The following is a 21431-nucleotide window of genomic DNA, read 5'->3' as shown; positions in this document are numbered from 1 at the left end:
CTGAAAAACAAAAGAATGAGTTAGACCAGTGTTCTGTATCTGCACAGATTGGCAGTCATTTACTTAGCCATATCATTTCGGGGAATTTAATCCTTAAAGTTTTCCCTGTTGAACTAAAATATCTTGGGGGGGGGGGTAGATTTCCAAGTAGGTTTTTAATCAGAAAAGTGTAAATTGGAGAAAGAAGACCTAGTTAGCTTCCTACCACCATCAGAAATATTTTCTTTGGAGTACATACCAAATATGTCAAAGTGCTACTGTATTTTTATGTTTTATTTGGAGAAGAATGAGGATACACTTAATTATAAAACTGTAGAAGCGCTTGTTAAACTTCAGTGCCTGGCCGGACTAAGGAGTGCTTTGCATGCTCTGTTTAAAAGCAAAAGGGCCTAGGTTTTAGGGTAACAGAATGAAAGAAAATTGTTAAAATGTCACTTGACCCAGACAACAGAAAGAGATGAGAGACTTCATTCAGCTGTTAAAATATGCCTGTCTACACAGGATAAGGCAAATCAGCAACAACTGTGTTGCAAAAGCTATTGGAAACAGCTGCCTGCTATTTCCAGATAGCAGTATGGGGGCTCTAATGAGGGTGTGGCATTCCTCAACATTGTGTGCTGTGGTTAATAAAGGGCCTCAGAATCGCAGATCTGTCATACTGGCGCTGAAGGTGATTGGTCTACACTGGAGTGGGTGTTCCCTAAAATACAACGGGTATGACATGATGCTTGGGGATGCAAAAATGCCTTAGAAAAAGATCAACTGTGAAATCTCCAGACCATCCAAAAGGCCAGACCAAGCCATTAGCACCAAAGGGGACTTGCACTGCTACTCCATCCAGACCCTCCTACCCTGGGTCATTTGCTTAGTGATAATTGCTCAGCTTCACTTCTTTCCAGGGAGAAGGTTTCAATGAGGGAGGTGGGATCAATCTCAGAAAATACAGCCCAAATCTCTCAGGACATTTGGGTCATGTGGCCCTCCGGCAGAGAAAATAAGCTGGGAACCAAGGCTCCTTTATGTGTGAGTCTTCAACGCTTTTGAGATTGTGAGGATGGAGTCTAAAACAGGAAATGAGATGTTTACTTACCAAAAACTCTTGGTCCATAAAGTAGGGCTTTTCTGATGATCCATCATTTGTTTCCAGATCAACAGCAAAACACAGGAAAAGTGCATCCAGCACAGTTTCAAACATAGATAAAAAACTATGGGCTACTAAGTAGGCAAAAAAAGCAACCAATAGCAGTGGGATTGCCCACACCTGAAGCACACGGTTGTAGTTAAATGCCATCAGTCCTCCAAAAACTGTGAAACACACCACTAGCACCTGTCCAGAACAAGAGTTTGTTGAAAATGTTTATAAGTTGGTTGGTTAGGATATTTTAGAAAAGACATTTGTCAGGTATAAGCAATAGTTTCCATGTATGTGCATGTGTGGGAGTGTATGTGCCTTACTGTAAACAGTGCTTGTCAGAAAATTGGGTACAATGAAATAGGAAGAAGAAAAATGAAAAGCTATGATACCAAAAGAAAACCCAGCTAATTTGGAGGATGAGAAGAGTATACATACTTTCATTTTATCTGTGCCCAGTTTTTGTATTTATGCAGATGTAATGGTACCTCACAAAATTTTTAGTGTTTTTTTCACTAAACACTACAAAAAGCATCTTCATTAAAAAAATTTTTTTTTATAAATGCTATTTTTAAAAACAACAGCACAACAATCCAGTGAGTGGACATACTGTAGTTCAATATGTGAGTACTTTTACCCTGGGGATTAAAGTGGATGGGCTTTCCAATGCTGGTGTAGGGAGATAATAGGATAATAGGCTTTTGCTACATGTAATTATTATATTTCCAGGAATATGATTACAGGCCATGATGTACCTAACTGTTTAACAGACAAATTGGAGCCCCTCTGGAGCCCGCACTGCACTTGGATATCCATAAAGATGGACGTGAATGTCTGCATGCCACTTCATTCAAAAAAAAAAAAAAAAAATCAGCAATTATGCGTTCCTTTTGGGAAATATAGGAAAATGAATTACTGCCTAAAATAAAATACAAGTCTGTTATAGAAGAGTAGCTCCCGCTCGCCGCAACTAGAGAAAGCCCGCACGCAGCAAGGAAGACCCAACGCAGCCAAAAATAAATAAATAAGTGTATAAAAAAAGAAAAAATGAAACCTTCCAAAAATTTTTGTAAGTAGTTATTACAAAATATATCATCCACAATCCTACCAAGCTAACGTAAACAATGCCACTTAGATAGAACTACAACTTAGATTATTAGGCTGTTTTGAAAGGCGTAATCAGTTTGTTCTTCTAGAGCTACTGTCCCATGAAAAGTCTCTGGGGCCCAGCTGTGCCTTAAAATATATGTGCAATTAACACACACCTGTGAAGTCCATGCATGTTCTAACTTGTTACTGACAGCTAACCATGATAGTAATGCACCAGAGATATACGCCAAATGCCACAGAAACACAAAATGCTAAACGAGGAGCCAAGAGTCCCCATATTTGGCATTGGCACAACTGGAGACTGATACCTTGTTCATTTTAGGGCACCACGAATGTCCCCGGCATTCGTGTCCTATGTGGAGGACTGGTTGGAAGACGCAAGGATGTCTAGCTTAGAAGAGGGAAGATGTGGAGGGAGGGTCGGGATGTCTGTAGTCAAGAATTTGAAGGGCAGTCAACTGGAAATAGGATCAAACAGGTGTGTGGAATTAAGCCCAGTGGGTGACACGGAAAGAGACACGCTAGCACAGTATAAAGAACCTTCAACTTGAGGCATGGCCAAGTAGGGGCTGGAGCACCGCTTTCATCACTCTTTTAGGGATTCTTCCCTGTAACCCAGAAAGGGGATGTGTTATCCTTAGTTCACAGATGGGAAAAATGAGGTTTTCACAAGACCACATACAACTCCTTGGAAAAAGATGACAGCAGAAATGTAACTGGCTCCATTTGGGACATTAACCATTCTATCTTTATATTTATGGATTCAATGCTCTTAAAGTAATCAGGTTTCAATACTATTTCCATATATTTTTATGGCAAACAACCCCTATAAAACATTCATTTTCTGAGGTTAGTAGCATTTTCATTTTAGATATGAGAAAGCAGGATTCAGAATGGTAGAAAGAAATGATCATAGCTAAGAGTAAGACTAGGATTCGAATCCTGGCTCTACCTATCATGGGATCCTGGACAAGTTATTAAACCTTAGTTTCCTCATCTGCGAAACAGGGTTACTTCACAGGATTGAGGATTAAATGAGAGGATGAGACACAGCATCTACCACAGAGTAAGCACTCAGGAAACAGTAGTTGTCCTTCACGGTCTTGTTGTATGGCTTAATTTTTGGATCCCAAGTTCCTTTATTATTTTAGTGAAGACATCTCACCTTTCCTAGAAAAATTACGAAGTCTCCAAAGCAGTTAACAGATGTAAAATGACTTGAATTCTTGGATAAGAGTTTGAGTGCATCTTTTGCTGATGTACAAAAATCTGTCCCATTGATGGCAGTTGTAGTGTATGCATTCTGAAAACAAAAGACAATAGTTAAAAAGATGATGAGTCTTACCGTTGTAAAGACAATATAATGCCGATGCAGAATATTTGCAAAATAGAGAAAAATAGTTACTATTAACCCACTATCTCTACCCATAACAGGTCATTTCATTTTCAAAGTCCCTTCCAGTCTCTGGAATATATACACATATATTTTCATATAATTGTAATAAATGGAAAAGATAAATAAGTATTTCTGGTCAATATGGTGGATTAAGCATCACCATTACAAACATATGGAAATGATGCGTAAAGCATAACTATCTTAATGCACAGCAGAGTTTGAGGGGAGGAAAAGAAGTATAGGTGCTAGAAACAAAGCAGACCCTAGCTAATGGTGAGCGCTGAACCCAAAGACTTAACGGGCAGGGAATCAGTAAATGTTAGAAGTGATGGGCTGGGGATTTAACACCTTGGGGCTAAGAAACAACGCTCAGGCCCATACCAGGAAACTGAGCTGTCTGCATAAATACAGAATTTATATTCAAACTCAATCAGCCATTCCAGGAAAGTGGTAAAGAAATGCAACATCTGCCTAGGACCACTGAAATTACTAGGGTCTGGCCATAGGCAGAGCAAAACCACATCCCCCCAGGCCAGGGAATGGTGGAGGCCCACAGGCAACCATCCTTGAAGAAGATGAAGAAGCCTTCACAGGAAAAATGTACAGGTGACCCAAGGAAATGAACAGCACGTCAAACAAAAGAATCTCACCTTGAGAACAATCTGAAATAAAGCATTCAAGGAAGTATGTTTAAGATGTTATGGAGATAATAGAAGGAAGAGTGACCATAAAGAATGAACAGCACGGTATAAAAAATGAAGAGGCAGTGTAGAAAACAAACGGAATAGAAATTCTAGAAATGAAAAGATATACAATTTAAATGGCTCAGTGTCATTGTTATATATCTGACTTATTTTCCCTCTATACAGAAAATAAGCATTTTCATGTTGCTCCATGGCTTTTATAATTTTAATTTTTAATAAATACATATTTTATCAGGGGTGTGTGTGTGTGGCTAGGGCATATTTAGACTATTTCAAATATTTTGCTATTATAAATAACTATGCAATGAACATCTTAATTTCCTGATTTTGGATAATTTCTTAAGGATAAATTTCCAGAAATGAGATTACTAAGTCAAAGAGGACAAGTGGGTATATGTGTTCATATAAGAAGATTTCTTTGGTCATTTTTCCAAAATACCTTTTCCTTATAACTATACGATAATTTCAAAACCATCTATTTCTTACATTTCCCTTGAAATCTTTAAAATGCTACTTGCACTGCAGTTTACAATTTATAACTTCCCTGGGAAAATACACTGGAATGCTACCTGCTTGGGTTTTGCCTTGCCTTTTGGCTTAAAGGATGAAAGTTTTTTTAATCTCATGATATAAAACTAATCCTTTCATACACCCATTCAAAAACATTGTAAAGAAACTAATTTGGAGTCTACTGCAGTAATTTAGCCCCAGTGATGCAGGTCTTAAGCAAGCTGAGTTACAGAGGAGAAGGAGACTAAGGCCATGGAATTAACTGACCCTCTCTTGGTAACCCCCTCTTCCCCAGGGCCAACTAGAGAGGAATATTTGGCTCTTAAAGATGAAAGGCTGGGTATTCACCTCCCCACACAGGGCACCCTGCTTGCCTCAGAGGGGATATTCTCAGTCAGATGTCAGATGAGGTTCCTGCAGAAATGCCTTAATGGTATTCCACAAGAACTTTTGATTTCTGACTTAAGTAGAATGCATGTGAAATTGCTTTTAATACCCCAAACTGGCTGTTGGTGGACTTAAGTCTTGAGTGGGGATGTGGAAACTCATTGCTCATTATTTGATCAAGCATCTTTGATCATCTAAGGTTCTCAGAGCCCTGACTACCAGCTCATCATCCTGAAGACACATGTGCAGGGTGGGTAGGTACAGACTGGAAACCAAGGTCAAAGGCATTGCCCCAGGTACTCTGGAAAATCAGGGAACTTTTTTTTTCATTCTAACTTTATGGACATGACACTAGCAACTTTAATTAGAACAAAAGGCTATTTAAAAGCATGGTGGTTAATGTAAGCACAGGCCCTGTAGCCAGTCTCTGGGTTCCAATCCTAGTTCTTTTTTTTTTTTTAATTTTATTGATTGATTGATTTTTGGCTGCGTTGGGTTTTTGTTGCTGTGCGCAGGCTTTCTCTAGTTGCGGTGAGCGGGGGCTCTTCGTTGTGGTGCGCGGGCTTCTTATTGTCGTGGCTTCTCTTGTTGTGGAGCATGGGCTCTAGGTGCGTGGGCTTCAGTAGTTGCAGCACGTGGGCTCAGTAGTTGTGGCTCGCAGGCTCTAAAGCGCAGGCTAAGTATTTGTGGCACATGGGCTTAGTTGCCCCATGGCATGTGGGATCTTCCCGGACCAGGGCTCGAACCCATGTCCCCTGCATTGGCAGGCGGATTCTTTTTAAGAAATTCACGTTCTTTTATTTATTTATTTATTTATTTATGACTGTGTTGGGTCTTCGTTTCTGTGCGAGGGCTTTCTCTATTTGTGGCAAGCGGGGGCCACTCTTCATCGCGGTGCGCGGGCCTCTCACTATCGCGGCCTCTCCTGTTGCGGAGCACAGGTTCCAAACGTGCAGGCTCAGTAATTGTGGCTCACGGGCCCAGTTGCTCCGTGGCATGTGGGATCTTCCCAGACCAGGGCTCGAACCCGTGTCCCCTGCATTGGCAGGCAGATTCTCATCCACTGCGCCACCAGGGAAGCCCGGCAGGCGGATTCTTAACCACTGCGCCACCAGGGAAGTTCCTCAAATCCTAGTTCTTACTACCGACTGGCTGTTGGTCTTGGGCAAATGATTTAACCCCTCTCAGACTTCAATGTCCTGATCTGTAAAGTGAGTTATAGCACCTACTGCAAAGGGATGTTGGGAGGATTAAAGAACACATTCCCTATAAAGCATTTAGCAAAGCGCAGGCACATAGAAAGCATGTAATAAAGGGTGGCTATTTTCCTCCAGACCTCACCGACGATGAACTCATTTACAACTGGGAAACACAGAGGCCATTCTTTAAGCGCGGAGGAGGTGCGGAAAGGACCCGTGGTTTCTTCATCTGTAGACTTTAATCCCTCACACTCTCAGGGACCCAGGAGGGGCAGGACCTGCTTCCCAGACCACGTCCCAGGCTCCCACATGGTCTTGCTCCACGGCAACACCACACGCCGCTCAGCCTCTTTCTTTGCGTTCGGGCTCTGCCCCCAGCCCCCCACGGCCCCACTTCTACCCTCTGAACTGAGGTTCTTGGTGTTCTTCCTGATTCAGGCTGGGAATAGAGTTTCTGTGGGACTTCCTTTACCTACAGATCATAACCTCGTAGTCAGTTTAGCAAAACTGCTCATAAGCAATAAAAATAGATTTTGCTCCCTGGCTAAAATGATTAAAGGTAAAATAGTACTTTCTCATGCATGTGTTGACTCCACAGATCTTGGGGGCCCATAACCATTTATCTTTTCTTTAATGTATCATGCCCAGTGAAAGATGGCATTAAAACCACTCTGACAGGGAAATTATATATACGCCTTCCTGCAGCTACTACACCACTAGTATTTTACCACAGGTTCAACCCTGATTGCCGCAGAGAGACCTAGAATTAATGTCTGAATGAAGAACTGGTGGAGGGAAGAATTGCTCATGACACAGGATATGGATTGAGAATTTCTGCAGTTTCAGCATTAGCTAATTTATACTTATTCTGAGGAGAAGTGCTTCCTTGCCAGGCAGCTGGAAGATGGACTGCAGTAAATGTTCAGTGTTGTAAGTCCTGGCTCGGAGCATTTGCATTTGCCTGGCATGACAGAACGCTAAGGCGATCTGCAGACCCTAACAATACGTGGAAAGGATAGATATAAGGAACAGGGAACACGTTTTGTTGGTTGTGAAGGTTAATCAGGAGATCCTGAAGCAAGGAAAAAGGAGGTAGCGGTACCAGGCTTTTATTACTAGACAAAATTCAGTGTACCTGTTTCTTTAGCATCACCAAACAAGTGGACACATCTATGCCTGAGACTGAACCCGTGAAAACACAAAATCGATACAAGGAAGGATTCCCCGCTCGACAATGGAAGCACCTCAACACTAGGTCGCATTCTCGTTCCTTTGCCTGGGACTGAGGACTCCCTGCACGTACAGGTGGCTTTGCTTTCAGGTTCGCATGGACTGTCCACCAAGGTCTGTCACAAGCTGCAGGGGAGGGTGGGTGGAGGTCTTGTGTGGCTGGGAGGATTCGTGAACGATGAACTACAACTCAAGCTCAGGTGAGAGAGCAACATGGAGTGGAAGCCCGGCCTGGGGTGAGGGAGAGGAGCGAGCATGGGGGAGGGGAGGGGGTAGAAGACGTCACAGAAGTGGCATCAGGCTGGGCCCCTGCAGAGAACGTGGGGTGGATGGGGCCACGGCAGCAGCAGAAGGCAGTGAACTGAGACTCAGGGGTCAAGCAGAGAATTGTGGTGGGACTCCTCCAGACCCGGATCTCGGCGGGGCTGAAACGCCATGCTGTGGAGCAAGGGACATGACAGGAGGGTTCAGCCTGTGCTTCTGGAAGCTCTCCCAGGCTGCCCTGGGAAGGTTCAGGGCAGATCTCTCATTACCGTCTAACGCTGAGCTACAAAGCCCTGCACCTCCCAAAGCTCATTCTCACCAAAGCCCTTGGGGAGCCCCCCAGGCACGTCCACTGCGCCTCCTGGGCTCTGCTTGAGCTGCACATAAATGCCCTGTGACCACTCAGACATTGAGCACGTTGGCGTCATTAGCGGTCATGAGCCAGGGGCCAGGCCCAAAGCAAATGAGCCCTTCTGTGGGGAGAAAATAAGAGTACTAGGAATTGTGGGGCTTCCCTGGTGGCGCAGTGGTTGAGAATCCACCTGCCAATGCAGGGGACACAGGTTCGAGCCCTGGTCCGGGAAGATCCCACATGCCGCAGAGCAACTAAGCCCGTGCACCACAACTACTAAGCCTGCGCTCTAGAGCCCGCGAGCCACAACTACTGAGCCCGCGTGCTGAGAGCCCGTGCTCCGCGACAAGAGAAGCCACCGCAATGAGAAGCCCGCACACTGCAACAAAGAGTAGTCCCCGCTCGCCGCCAACTAGAGAAAGCCCGCGCACAGCAACAAAGACCCAACACAGCCAAAAATAAAATAATAAATTAAAAAAAAAAGAGTACTAGGAATTGTAACTCTTTCCAGGTGCTCTGCTCCCTTCCACCCCACTTCAAGAGATGCCTTAGTGATATGTCCCGAATGGCTTGCCACAGACCTGGCAGTAGCTTCCTAATTTGTCCCTGTGGCCTTTTTTTCTCTTTCGCTATCAGTAGGCAGGTGTGCAACTTCTGTGTGTAAATAAATAATAATAGTAACTAATAATGGCAAGAATCACGGAGTGCATACTATGTGCCAGGCCCTATTCTATATTCCCCTGAATGCATTTAATCCTCTTAACAACCATAACTGGACGATGAAGTAGTTGCAGAGACTAGAATGCAGAGAGGTTGGGTAGCACACCCCCGGTACACGCATGCGACAGAAGTTGCATCACTTACAAGAAATGGACCTCTGACTCATTCAGGCCCATCAGGAAAACATTTACTTTGAGCTGTACTCTGTGCTTTTCCTTCCAAAAGGTTCAAAATAATAAAGTGGTGCTCTTAGGAGATGTGTCATTAAAAAGAGCCAAGGATGTGGCAGGACGGTTTAGTAGAAAGAGGCTGGGTTCCAATCACGTTGCCTCCAAAGACTGGCTGAATGGCTTCCACTAAGTAATGTCACTTCACACTTACACGAGCCCTCAGGTTCTAGCTAAAGATGCTTCACGTTTGTGCAGTACTTCAAAGTGCACTAGGCACCCTCCTGCTATTATCTTACTTGATCTGCTTCTCACCACGACTCACTGAAATCATCACCATGGGTATATTATTCCCATTTTACAGGAAATTCTAATTTTTGAAGAGAAATGAAAGAGATTTAAGTGTACTTTTAGGTAACAGAAAAGTCGGATTACCTCTTTACTTTGAGAGTTGTCCAAGAATGTTAATTGCAGCTTTTATACAGAAAGAACATTTTTCCTCCTTAACTCAAGCCGGAAGCCAGCCCAGCCCACGCTGTGTCCTTCATCAGCGAAGGGCAGCCATTCGTCCTCCCACGAAACTGAAGCGGGCCCTTCTTTTGGTGGCAGAACTGTGAACCCGAGCTTCTGTTGACTCTTCAAAAAGGTAAACAGAGTTTCCCTCCGTACAGGAGGAAAGGCATTTTCCAAAAGCCATGCCATGAATAGCCAGCTTTATTTCTGGAATGCCTTCCTAACAAAATTCTGATATTTATTAACTCAAAATAAAACAAGAACTATGAAAACAAACCTGAGAAACTGGATGATGAATAAATAACACTGGTATTCATACTTTCCTCAGAACCAAAAGTAATACAGTGAAATCTGAGCCCAGAGTGATCCCCGTACATCCAAGGGTCTTTTCTGGTAAAACCTGCAGGAACCATCACAAGCTAGTTTCATCTCAGCCCTGTTTTTATCACAAACACATGCTGAGGGAGGTGGGGCACAACCTCCAGACCTGGCGTTCGCTGCTTGGATCAGCCCAAGAGTTCACCGCTCACCAGTTGCAAAAGTCCGGTGAGACGGCGGGTGGGGGAACCTGCCGGCCCCTCGGGGTTGGGACCAGGTTGGGTGGAGGCACTGTAAAGCCGGGCACTCGGCAGTGCTGTCCTGTTTGCTCCTTTTAAATGTATTTCCTTTTGGCTTATTTTTTAGAATAATGGCTTTATCAGTTTCATGCTCATCATTAAAGAAAATCAAGCAACGTAGAGACAAAGAAGAAAGCAAGAAAATCGCTCTGATCCCACCCCTCAGAAATAACCACTGCTCACATCACATGGACCTCACCCCAATGTTTCCCTGCAAAGATACACAGAAGGGAGACAGACAGAGGGAGGAAGTATGGGCAGGCAAGCAACAGTTATAAAAATGGAAACAAAAAGTACGGTTTAAGTAAAAGCACGAATGTGAATTTGACTTCAGCAAAAGAAACTGAAACTGAAGGAATATTTGAATGTCGGACAAATGTATCTTCACACACAAGACCTAGGTTTCTAAAGAAAACTTTCTAAAATTATTATGAAAAACATTAAGAGGTTAGAGTGCTTTCTTTTTTTTTTTAACACTGTGGCTTAAGTTTCAGCAGCATGGATGGTGAAAGATGAGTTAGTTGTCTCACGCTTTCTCCCACGTCCCGAATTTAGTGCGTTTCGTTACTATTCTGACTTTGTCAGGGTTTTGAACATTTACAGCCTCTTCTGTGGTGACGGCTTTAGTTACTTAATGGAGTGTACCCAGCACAGCCGCTGTGCCCGCCGCCTTACATTCTGCTCTGTGCCAGCTGCTCTGACACTCTCCTGCAGGACGTGGTGGCGGGGGTGGGATTCCTTGGCCAAGACGCCCTCCCAGTGAGGCTCACGCTCATTGAATGGATACAGGAAGATGCTTTGGCAAATCAAGAATGGCCTCCAAATAATACTTCTTCATGCAAAGCCAAAGGATTAAAAGGCTACCCCAGACGTCACCCAGGAAAACCCTCTCGTTTTACTGATGAGGAAACAGAAGTCTCAACAGGCTAAGTGACCAGACAGAGGTGACCAAGATGGACGTGAATCAGATATTCACAGCCATGCCCCTTCCTCCCCAAAGAAGGGAGGGTTAGAGATCTGTGGGTCCCCAAAATCCAGAAAAAGCCAAGGAGGCCCCTGCATCTTGCTGAACTTGGCCATCATTGATGTGCTAGCAGAGCTCCACCCTCCCAGTGAAAAGCCACCGGGACAAGGACGTGATGCTTAGTGATGAGCAGATCTGGATACAGGGCTGCGCAGCGAGTGCCGCCTGCCTCCCCGCAGGCCCACAGAGGGCTCTCCCTGCGTTCACCTCATGTGACCTGGGTATAATCAGCGGAGGAAATGAGAGAGGCGAAGGGAGGCCTGGGCTTCCATGAGGTAAAATTAAAGTTGCAGCCTGTGAAATAGGAAATGCAGGGGATGGAAAATGCTCGGACTGTATTTTGATCTTAGGCTTTATTAGAAAGAAGACTAAATGGATGGGCTGTCCCCTGTGAGTGAAGACCATTGGTTTCCTCTCCTCCTTACTCTTACCCTTGACAAGGAACTGCAGGCAGCACAATGAGGCCATTAAGGCTACAGACCTGGAGTCATATGGATCCTCACAGAGCAGCTAGCATTCTAGATAAGCTCTTCAGCCTCTGGGCCTCAGCTTCCTCGTTTGTACAATGGGGGTAATACCCACTTAACACACAGAGTCCTTGAGAGGACAAACTTAGACCGCATATGTAAAATGTGTACCAGGGTGCCTGGCAGACCCTCAAAACTCAATAAATGGCTATGTTATTTACAGACCTGAGAAGATTGGTTCTTTAGTTAAGAGAATGCCAAATATCTCTGATTGAAGCTCAGCCCGAGGAAACGGCAAGAGGGAGATGGAGGGCAGAAATGGGACTGTTTACATGTTTTCGCATGTTGCACATCTGGGGGAATAACTTTTGAAGTCAGGTGTGTGTCCCTCCATGAACACACTGTTGATGGGTGTGGGGCTGGCGAAGCAACAGCCGACCTGTTAGGCTGCATGAGAAAGGCCTGCTGACAGAGAGCCTGGTAGTCGATTGAAAGGTCACAGGCTGCTGGGAGTGATTACTGCTCTGTGCATGGCTTGGCCCAGCATGCAATGAAAACTCTTTTAAGAAAAATGCATTTATTTAAAGACACTGGCTGTAATAACAGAACTCTTCTTTCTGAAGCTCCAAAGACTATCGGCCCTTCCATTCTGGCCTTCTCTAACCACTGGCACTTCTGCTTGGAAAGCAGCTTTTCTTGCAGTCAGTCTTAGGTGTTGTTAGGGCAGCTCCAACAAGAAAGGGCAGCTCTTTGAGCTTGTATTTCCTTTTTCTTTATTGTCTCCCTGCTACTCTGAGCAGATGCTCCAGGCTCTGTGAAGGCAGCACGAACCAGGGCTGGGCTGAGAAAGTAGGGGCTCGTCCTTCCATCCACAGACGCGTATGGAGGGTGTGCCTCTACTAAGCTCGGGGCTGGGCACAGGGCACTGAGCCAGGCCGACAGGCTTGTGTTCTTGGATCTCAGGAAGTTTTTGTTGCCGCCTTGACGGAGGCAAGACGTGGGCATGGCCAGCAGGCCCAGAGGGCCCTTCTCACCCCCACTGAGATTCAGCCTCATGAAGTCATCTGGCCTCAGCTGTCGCACTGCTTGGATGAATGCAAGTCTAGCAAATGCTTCTCTCCGCCTCACCCCTATGCCAGCTGAGGCCTTCTATAAACGGCAAAAGGAGGGGGAAGATGAAACCACTTGAAGAACATCAAAGACTGGATCCAATTGCTGAAACTTTTAGGAACTTTCTAGTCCTGCCTAGATAAGAATGCTGAGCCAAAATTCTCTTAGTCACTTCCTCTCCTATTTTTCACAGACCTCGTTTCTGAAATGTCTATAGAGATGAGACTCTAAATGGAAGGAGGACTGTCCAGCTATCCCCAGTGTGTGTGTGATGGTTCACTCTGCTATCCTGACTTCTGTTTCGCTTCCCGCATGTATTTCCTCCTTTCTTGCCTCTCTGCCCACCTCATTCCCGCAGGACTCGGGGGCCCTGTGCTCATTCCCCCAGGTGAGGGGAGGGAGCTGGGAGGGGGGCAGGAGAAGACACCCAGTCTGCAATTCTTACTGGCTTTTGATTTCCAAAATTTTAAGCTCTTCAGGCCCTTCCTACCAGTGGAGAAGGTGAACGAAGGGGGTTCCCAACATGACCCGAGTCTGGGAGCAACAGGTGGGTGTGCAGGTCTTCCTCCACCCCGGGATTAGAAAATGAGACTCCCCTGCACTGGGGAAAGAAGGGGGGGTTAGAGATCTGTGGGTCCTGACCAGGTGTCCAGCTCTCCTTTTTTTAAAGCAGAGCACGGAAAAGTAGCGAGACTCTAAAGGGGAGTGCCCACTCCTAGGGTCTGAGTTTGCCAGGAGTGAGGGGGTTCCAGAGACATGGGGGGCTTTCATTGCTAAAACCAGAACAGTCCCAGACAAAGCAGGAGGGTTGGTTACCCTACCACTAGCACATCTAGGCAGACAGGGCCATAGGTGGCCTTCCAAAAGACTCCTGCTTCCCAAGCAGAGCTTGAAGGAGCCATGAAGATGGGAAGATGGATGTCTCAAGGGCAACCTGTGTGTACTAATGCCTGGGGCTACCTGACACCTCATATAACCCATGGGGGGATAGCCCAAGAATAATGGATTAAACTTTCTGCCAGTCCAGTGAATGGGAGTTAACAGACAGAAATTAGGTTGAGAGACATGATACAGTATTTCTTGCACATCTGAGATTGTGGATGAGGTTCACATCTGTGTGGAAGTCAGTCAGAGGTGAGACTCAGGCAGTGGCGGCACAGAGCACTGTCAGACTCTAGCTTTTAGCAGAACATGGAATCAGTAGCCGCTGCATCAAAGTGGCTTTTATTCCCTTGACCACTGTGACTCGCACCGCCTTCCTTTTTTTTAAAATCTTTTTATGAATGCATTCTCTAGTCTCTGGCCAACAATCACTACCTTCTCCCAACAAGTCTAATGTCTAAGACAAAGACAATTGGGGAGTGACAGCTGAGGACAGTATTCACAGTCAGTGTCTTGCTTAGAAGGGTATGGAAGGGGATGAAGCATGGGCTTCAGAGGTGGCCACTCTGACAATGACTCTGTTCCAGAAGCAGATGCAGATAAAGAGAAATTACATGAAGAAACCTGCTCTCCATCACGAGGAAGATTAGATTTGGGGTAGAAGCTATTTAATGGTTTAATTTCATTTCCCACACTAAATGAATTTGGGAAATGTCGAAACTAATCTACAATCTTTCCATTTCTTAAGCACTTAGGGCAATGTTGAGAACTTGGATTACCAAAGTTCTATCTTCCATTTGAACCATGCCCCCACCCGGCCCCCACCCTGGCTGCCGTCACAGATGATGGGCCAGCGTCGGTGGTAAGCATGGTGCCCACAGCGGACACTAGGCTGCGGACGAGAAGAACACAGGGGGAGCCAATGGGCAGCTGCCTCAGCCCCACGTGGAACACTGTCCATCAGAGCACAGTGTTTTCATGGGTCACCTGCTTCCTTACTTCTGGGGAAACTGAATTTTGCTGACTCCAAAGATAGTTTTCATAGATCAAAGTTAAAAACACAGGCAATCTCCCTCAGCATATTTGCAGCATACCTAGAGCATGTCATGACAGGAAGGGAAGGACAAAGAACATTAGGGTTTGCTTTATGTCCTGCATGGAGCTCAGACTTATGAAAGGAGTCTTACAGATAAGCAAATGGCGATTCCTTGGATCAGATGACCTTTTGAACCAGTGTTGTTGGAAACAGTCCCAGTCATCCTCCCTAGGCAGTGACACAACTACCCTTGAAAATGGGAGTGAAGAGGAAGAAAATGAACGCTAGATGCAGAAAAGAGGGGGCCAAACCAATGTGCTATGCAGGGGATGTTTCCTTAACCTCGGGCCACGGTCATTTTCTGGTTATGGGTTTGGATTTGAGTACTGGCTTTCCCTCACCATCATCCTTTGTGAGGGGAAACTTAGTCATTAAGTTGCTTGGACTGCAAGGACCAGAAGGGCTGCTCTTAGCAATTCAACTCCCCCCAGCAAGTCATGAGTGCAGTGATTCTGGCTGAGGGTAGTGGGGAAGGAAAGGTGTTTTTGGAGAAGTTCCCTGTGGATGCTGATATACCCCTGGCTGAATAATAACCCCAGGAACCCAGCACTGCTCTAAGTGCACAGGACAGAATCAGAGCTTGTACACTTAGCGGGTTGATAATGATAATGACTCCCATTTATTCAGCACATACCTCTACATGCTAGGCACAAAACTAAGAGCTTTGCAAACATTATCTCTTTAATTATTTATAATAATCTTGGGAGACAGGCATTGTTATACCCAATTTGTCTGGTACATGGTAGACTTCCAGTATGTGGTGAATAACTAAGCCTCTCCTTCCCCTCACAGAAGAAACTAACATTTATGGAGCACGTACTAAGAGCCAGACACCACACCATGTTTATGTGTATTAGTTTAATTAACCCTCTCAGCTGCCTATGAGGTAGGTGTTAAGAACTTTGTTTTATATATGGGGAAACCAAGGCTAAGTAAGAGAGGTGAAGTGACCTGTCCAATGCCACACAGTAAGTGGAGAAGCTATGATCCAAACCCCGACCTGTCTGCCTTCTTCCCATTCCATCACACTGCTGGGAAATGAACAGATGGTCCAGGTCCAGAGAGGGAGGAGGGGGAGGAAGGAGGAACTCTCATAAGAGGTGGACAAATATCTTCCAGAAGAAGGGGAGCGCTAAGGTGTAAGGAGAAGGGAGGATGCTTGGAGAAGGAAGCTGGAGGATTGGTACCATTAATAAGAGGTGAGATCCCATCCTTCCCAGATCCCAGTGTTCCCCATCCTCTGCCCTGTGAGCAGGGCCTTGACTTCCATGTTGCCCAAGGGAGTGGGGTGACCTACGTATAGTTCTGTTTATGAGGTGAGCCGGGGCAGCTCCCATCGACATTCTGTGTACTGTGACATACTTGTTTGTCCCCAGTGTCTCAGTGAAGCTTGGGAGGGTGGGGGGAGAGAAGATGCAAGGTAGAGAAGAGGAGAATCAGAAAGAGCCCTGCCCACTGTGTAAGCCTGGTTGAAGCACTCAAGCCCTGTGGACCCCAGATTCTGCTGTAATGAGGGGCAGGGTTTCCATGATCTCTTAAGTTCTGGGGTCCGAGTTCCTCCCTGGGGAAGGGGTGCCCTGGTGGACTGGTAAAGACCCGGTTTTAAATCCTGGTGGAGGTAACCCTGTGTTTGTATTTCCATGGCCATTCGTTCCCAGAGGAGGTGGTTGACTTGAGGGACTTGAGGGACTTAAGGGTGAGTTTGGAGGGAAGAGCAGAGCACAGGCTGTCGCAGCCCTCTGTCACTCTCTTTGGGATCTACCTAGCACTGAGGACACACCTTCTCAGCTTATCAGCTGAGTTCACAGGGGAGACCCCAGCGGCAGGTCTACATTGTTGGCTGGGCCTGGGACAGGGCGAGGTGGTCTCTCCATTTCAAGGGTGAAACTTTAATAAGCTGCTCCTACAATGTATTTTCCAACCCAGCCATTAGGTACTCAAGGTGATATTGTTAATCTTCATCTGCTGCCTCTTGGGTCTCTCAGTTGTTCAGAACTTTACGAGGAAGAGGGATGACTTATTATGTCTCCCAAACCTTAACACTCAACTCTGTTACTTTCCTCCTGTCTAACCTGGAGCAGGTTGCTACTTAACCTCTCTGAATCTAAGTGTCATCATATATTACAAAAAAAAAAAAAAGGGTAATAATTGTACCTTTCTCACAGGATTATTTGTGAGGATGAAGGGAGTTAATACATGTAAAGCAGTTAGCATGGTGCTTGCTGCACAGAAATGCCCAATAAGTGGTAGGAATTCCTGTCTTGAGGAGCTGCACACCTTGGAGAGAGCCTAACAGTTGCCTCCCAAGAGGTTTTCTGATTAGCTGAGGGCCCCTTGCAAAACTCACCCTCCCTTCCCTATAGTGAGGCAATCATTCACTCAACAAACATTAACTGTTTCTCTGAGAAGGTAGAAGAATTTCAAGTCAGAAAGGACAGATGGCAGCTGCACACTGGGCCTTTCTCCAGAAGGAGGAGAGGCTGCTGAGGCCCATTTAGGGCAGAGGGCTTTAGGGCCACACCCTCTTGAGCCCCAAGCCTTGCAACACACCCACAGCAGGTGGGAGCCGGGCTCCAGAGAGGCTGCTCTCCAGGAAGCCACATAAAGCCTCAGCGCTACGCCCAGGAGGTTCTGAGCCACGCACCAAGAAACATGAGGATACAGTTGGTTTTCTCCCAGACAGCCTGGGGTCTCTGACAAATAGGCATCTCAATTCCTTTCTATCTAAAGTCAGGACAGTAGCATTTGCCACAAAGCAGCTGGGCTGTGAGGATTACCATCATCTAGAAATGGACTTTAATGTAAACTATCATATTGACACACATGCGAGTTTCTTCTACAGCATGCACACACGGAGGCATCTCTCCGGGGCTCTCAGCATCAGCTGGCTGCCCCAGAATAGCTCTAAGCCAGTCGGTGGGGGCAGGAGAATTCAGAACCGCTGCTGTCATGGAAAGAACAGCTGTCTGCATGCTCTGTGATGAGGCAATGTCAACTACCCCAAGCACTGTGTCCTCTTAAGAACCTTTACATCATTTTCATAATCGAGTTCGAGAAATTGCACAATATTCATTAGTTTTCTTTTCTGAGCTGCACACATTTTTCTGGGGAGAGGAGAGGAGTTCCTGGAGGTCTGCCAGCTGGCTGACGATGAACCAGAATCAGACATGGAAAAGTTACCCAGTGCCTTTGCTCCTGAGGGACTGTGAGAGAGAGAAGCATTGAAATCGAGCTAACTGCAAGGGAAGTGGAGGCGGGAGAGAAGGCTTTGGGATATTACAGAGCCCGGTCAGCCACAAAGGCTCCGAAGACAGAGACCGACTTTACGTGCCCTGAGAAACAAGCACTGGCAGGCAGTGTGGGCGGGGGTGTAGGGGTGGGCTATGAAGCAGGGAGGGGAGAGATGTGTATATTTTCCTAGTAGCAGCAAGTTTTTCTCTGCACTGGACTTGACAAGATTATCTGGAGCCTTTCTGACCAGTATATTTGTTAGTTAGGAAGCCAGGAAGCTATGGGCATTTCAAATCAAATGCCAAGAGGCAATAATCTATGCACTTCTTGGTATCTCATATCTAGACGGACGCCACAGTAAAGCAGGCTGGCAGCTTGATGGGCTGCATGAAGGCAGATCTGACCAGGAGATACAGCAGAGATCCACTGGGCACCCAGCTACCCTGCATAATGGCCCACGGCAGAAATGGGAGGTGAAAGCTGCTGGACATTACTCTCCACTGTTGAGAATGACCGAGGTGACTGGCATTTTACCAGCATCTCATCACCAGTTCAATGTACTTATTGCTGTCACTACAGCAGCAGTGTTGGGAGAATCGCTGGAAGGGGATGCAGATAGCGGTCCACTCACATGCTCAGTTCACTCAACAAAGATTCTGGAGGCCTGAGATCCGGGCAACGTAAAGCATCATTAATCTTTGTGATCCCAGGGTAAGTCCTCACCATGGATAAGAAAACCAACATAAAAAAAAAAAGATCCTGCCATTCGGGACACAGTGGGAGGACACACAGTTCGCATTTTCCATCCTGCCCCACATCCCGCACAAAGCGGATCACGGATATGATGCGGCAACATGGTACCCGCGTGCCCCAGCTCTCGGCCGGCACCACGGGAAGGCTGAGCACGCCCCACGAGGACCTCAGGTCATTTAAGCTGATCCTCTTCTGCAGAAGCTCAGTAAGGTGGAGGGATTCACCCAAGTTCCACAAAGATGGCAGAAGCCAGCTGCCACACCTGACTAGGGGTTGCCTTTACCTAAGAGCTCCTCCCAGGAGACGGAATGGAAATCGTCGTTCTCAAACTTGTTTGACCTCAGCCCACAGCTCACTTCCTATACCCATTCCCACTTCTGCTGGAAGAACAAAGAATTGAAAAGGAATGCAATGCTCACCATGATAAAAATACAACACATTAAACAAGAGCCAAATACTCACCAGAAGTAAAGTGGTAAACAAGGCAAGTATAACTGCAGTTGAACAACACAGCCAATCCAAGGCGACTCTGGTGGCACTCATAGCAAAGGGTTCCTTCCCCAGTCTGCAAAATCCCAGCTCTGCCTGGGCTCATTCACAAGCATTGCAGGGTCACCAGGCATCGCCTTGGCAGTCACAGACATCTTAACAGAATTATGAATTTGAGTCCTCAGGAAACTAAGTAAAACATCAATGTTGGTTCATAAATGACACATTTCAGTAAGCTTTAAGTAACACCCTATGCACTTTATTGATTGGTAAAAAGCCTTTAGTTGTATGCGAAAATGAAAATCCATGAATTGAAGAAGAATGAATGTGCCTGTAAGAATTGAAGAAAGAACACTCTGGAATATTCAATCAGTTTGGAATCATCAGGAAGAGTCCTGTGGCCCACCAGTGGGTTTCAAACCTAGAGGGACACTGACCTAAAGCCACCGTCAGCTCTGGGGCAGACATCTGTGTCCTCCGTGGACAGAACGTGCACTCAGGGAGACATTTCACGAGGAACCGTGTGTGGATCGTAAGAATAAGGGGCAGGCCGTTCCTGCCGAAGGGTTCGCTTCCAGGGTCCCATGAGGGGACTTCTCAGTCGGGCTCCTGGAAAGTGCTGGGAGGGAGGGGGAGGCTGCAGGATCTCCTCGTCTGAAAATCTCTGAGAACACCCAGGCCAGTTGGCCTCCCAGAAGCTTTGACACTGACTTGCCTGAGGGGAGGAGGCGGGCTCAGACCACCCTGACTAGCCTTTTCTGCATGATCCAGCCTTCAACGCCTTCACAGTCCCCACACCTTTCCTGTCCTCCTCTACAAAAGTCTGTCTGAAGCCAGCCTTGCTCAACAGCCAGCAACTGACTTGTCTGGACTCTGGCTTGGGCAGGCGCTCAAGCGATCCACCCCAGACAGCGGTTGTGACTCCCTCTCTGACTGTTTCAAAATGCACAGTAAGTATGGGCTTGGGTCCCAGAGGCAAGACAGATATGGATTCAAACCCTAGTTATGCCACTAACTAACTATGCGTCCTCTCTAAGCCTCGGTTTCCTCATCTATAAATTGGAGGTAACTATCTCAGGGGGCTGCAGTTCAAACTCAAAACTGATCCAATGCAGGGAAAGTGCTGAGCACACAACTAGCCATACAGTGAGTGCCAGGAGGTCACGGCTACCGTTGTCGCTATCAGCTGGTGACCTCCGGTGGTGCTCTATGCTCACGCCTGACAAATCCAACCTCTTCTGTGCAAGCTCTCCTGATCATCAGGTCAAAGTACCTCCCCATACCAAGACTCCCCTTTCCTGAACTTCGCAGTTCTCATTCCAGCACATATTGTTCTTTAAGCATCTCATGCAAGTGCCTCATGATCTTCCTCATTCCCCACACCAGCTTGTCAGCTCCTGGAAGGCCTGGCTTGCTTTATATTGACTCTGTTTCACCACAGTCCCCTCCCCCATTACACCTGGTTCAAATGGCTTGAATACAGCATAAACAAATAGATGTTGGATAAATAAATGTGTGAGGTGTACACACATAATATTTTCAGCTATCTACACGTTTGATATTATGATGTAGAGAGACAAGTAATGAAAAATGATGAGATGTGGGATTTCATCCCCCACCCCGCAAGTGAATTACCGTGTAGCCTTAGGCTGGGTGTCGACAAATGTGGCAACTGCCACCAGCCTCCCTCCCAGGACCGGTGAAGACGGATTAGGCTTTTAAGCAGCAATGCTGAAACACAGCCGGCTACTTGATCTTAAGTAAAGAAGAGCATCTGGGTTCTGTTGGTAACAAATGGATCTCATTCTCTTCTAGCATTTCCCAGCTCCTTCTGCACAAAACTAGCAAAATAAAAAATAAGCCTCAACTCTTATAAGTCTGATTTCCAGAGAAAATCTTTTCCTAGCAACTCATTCCCGTGCCAGGAAATTTTTCAAGAGGCTAATCTAAATTCCTTCTCTCACTTTGAGCTCACTTTCCTTTGTCTACTGCCAGATGAGATCAACAATAGCTTTGACTACCATTATACAACAATTATCTTTATTCTTACAAATCATTATTTCACTCTGCTTTCCAGT

The 21431-nt window shown here is 46.1% G+C and overlaps 1 protein-coding gene across 6 annotated transcripts in view; it reads right to left on the bottom strand.

Annotated features, from left to right (window-relative positions):
• Positions 1-21431, bottom strand: part of SLC44A3 (solute carrier family 44 member 3) — a 92061-nt gene that overhangs the window by 11970 nt on the left and 58660 nt on the right. For all 6 annotated transcript variants that reach the window (XM_036832798.1, XM_036832789.1, XM_036832820.1 and 3 more), the window contains exons 13-14: positions 3408-3545; positions 1091-1327 (exon numbers count right to left, since the gene is read on the bottom strand). In XM_036832798.1, the coding sequence (XP_036688693.1) occupies positions 1091-1327; positions 3408-3545 (375 nt within the window). The remainder of the gene's footprint in view (positions 1-1090; positions 1328-3407; positions 3546-21431) is intronic.

Source organism: Balaenoptera musculus, chromosome 1 (assembly GCF_009873245.2).
Source record: "Balaenoptera musculus isolate JJ_BM4_2016_0621 chromosome 1, mBalMus1.pri.v3, whole genome shotgun sequence".
Classification (NCBI taxonomy): Eukaryota; Metazoa; Chordata; class Mammalia; order Artiodactyla; family Balaenopteridae; genus Balaenoptera; species Balaenoptera musculus.
This window is presented reverse-complemented; position numbering and strand designations above follow the sequence as displayed.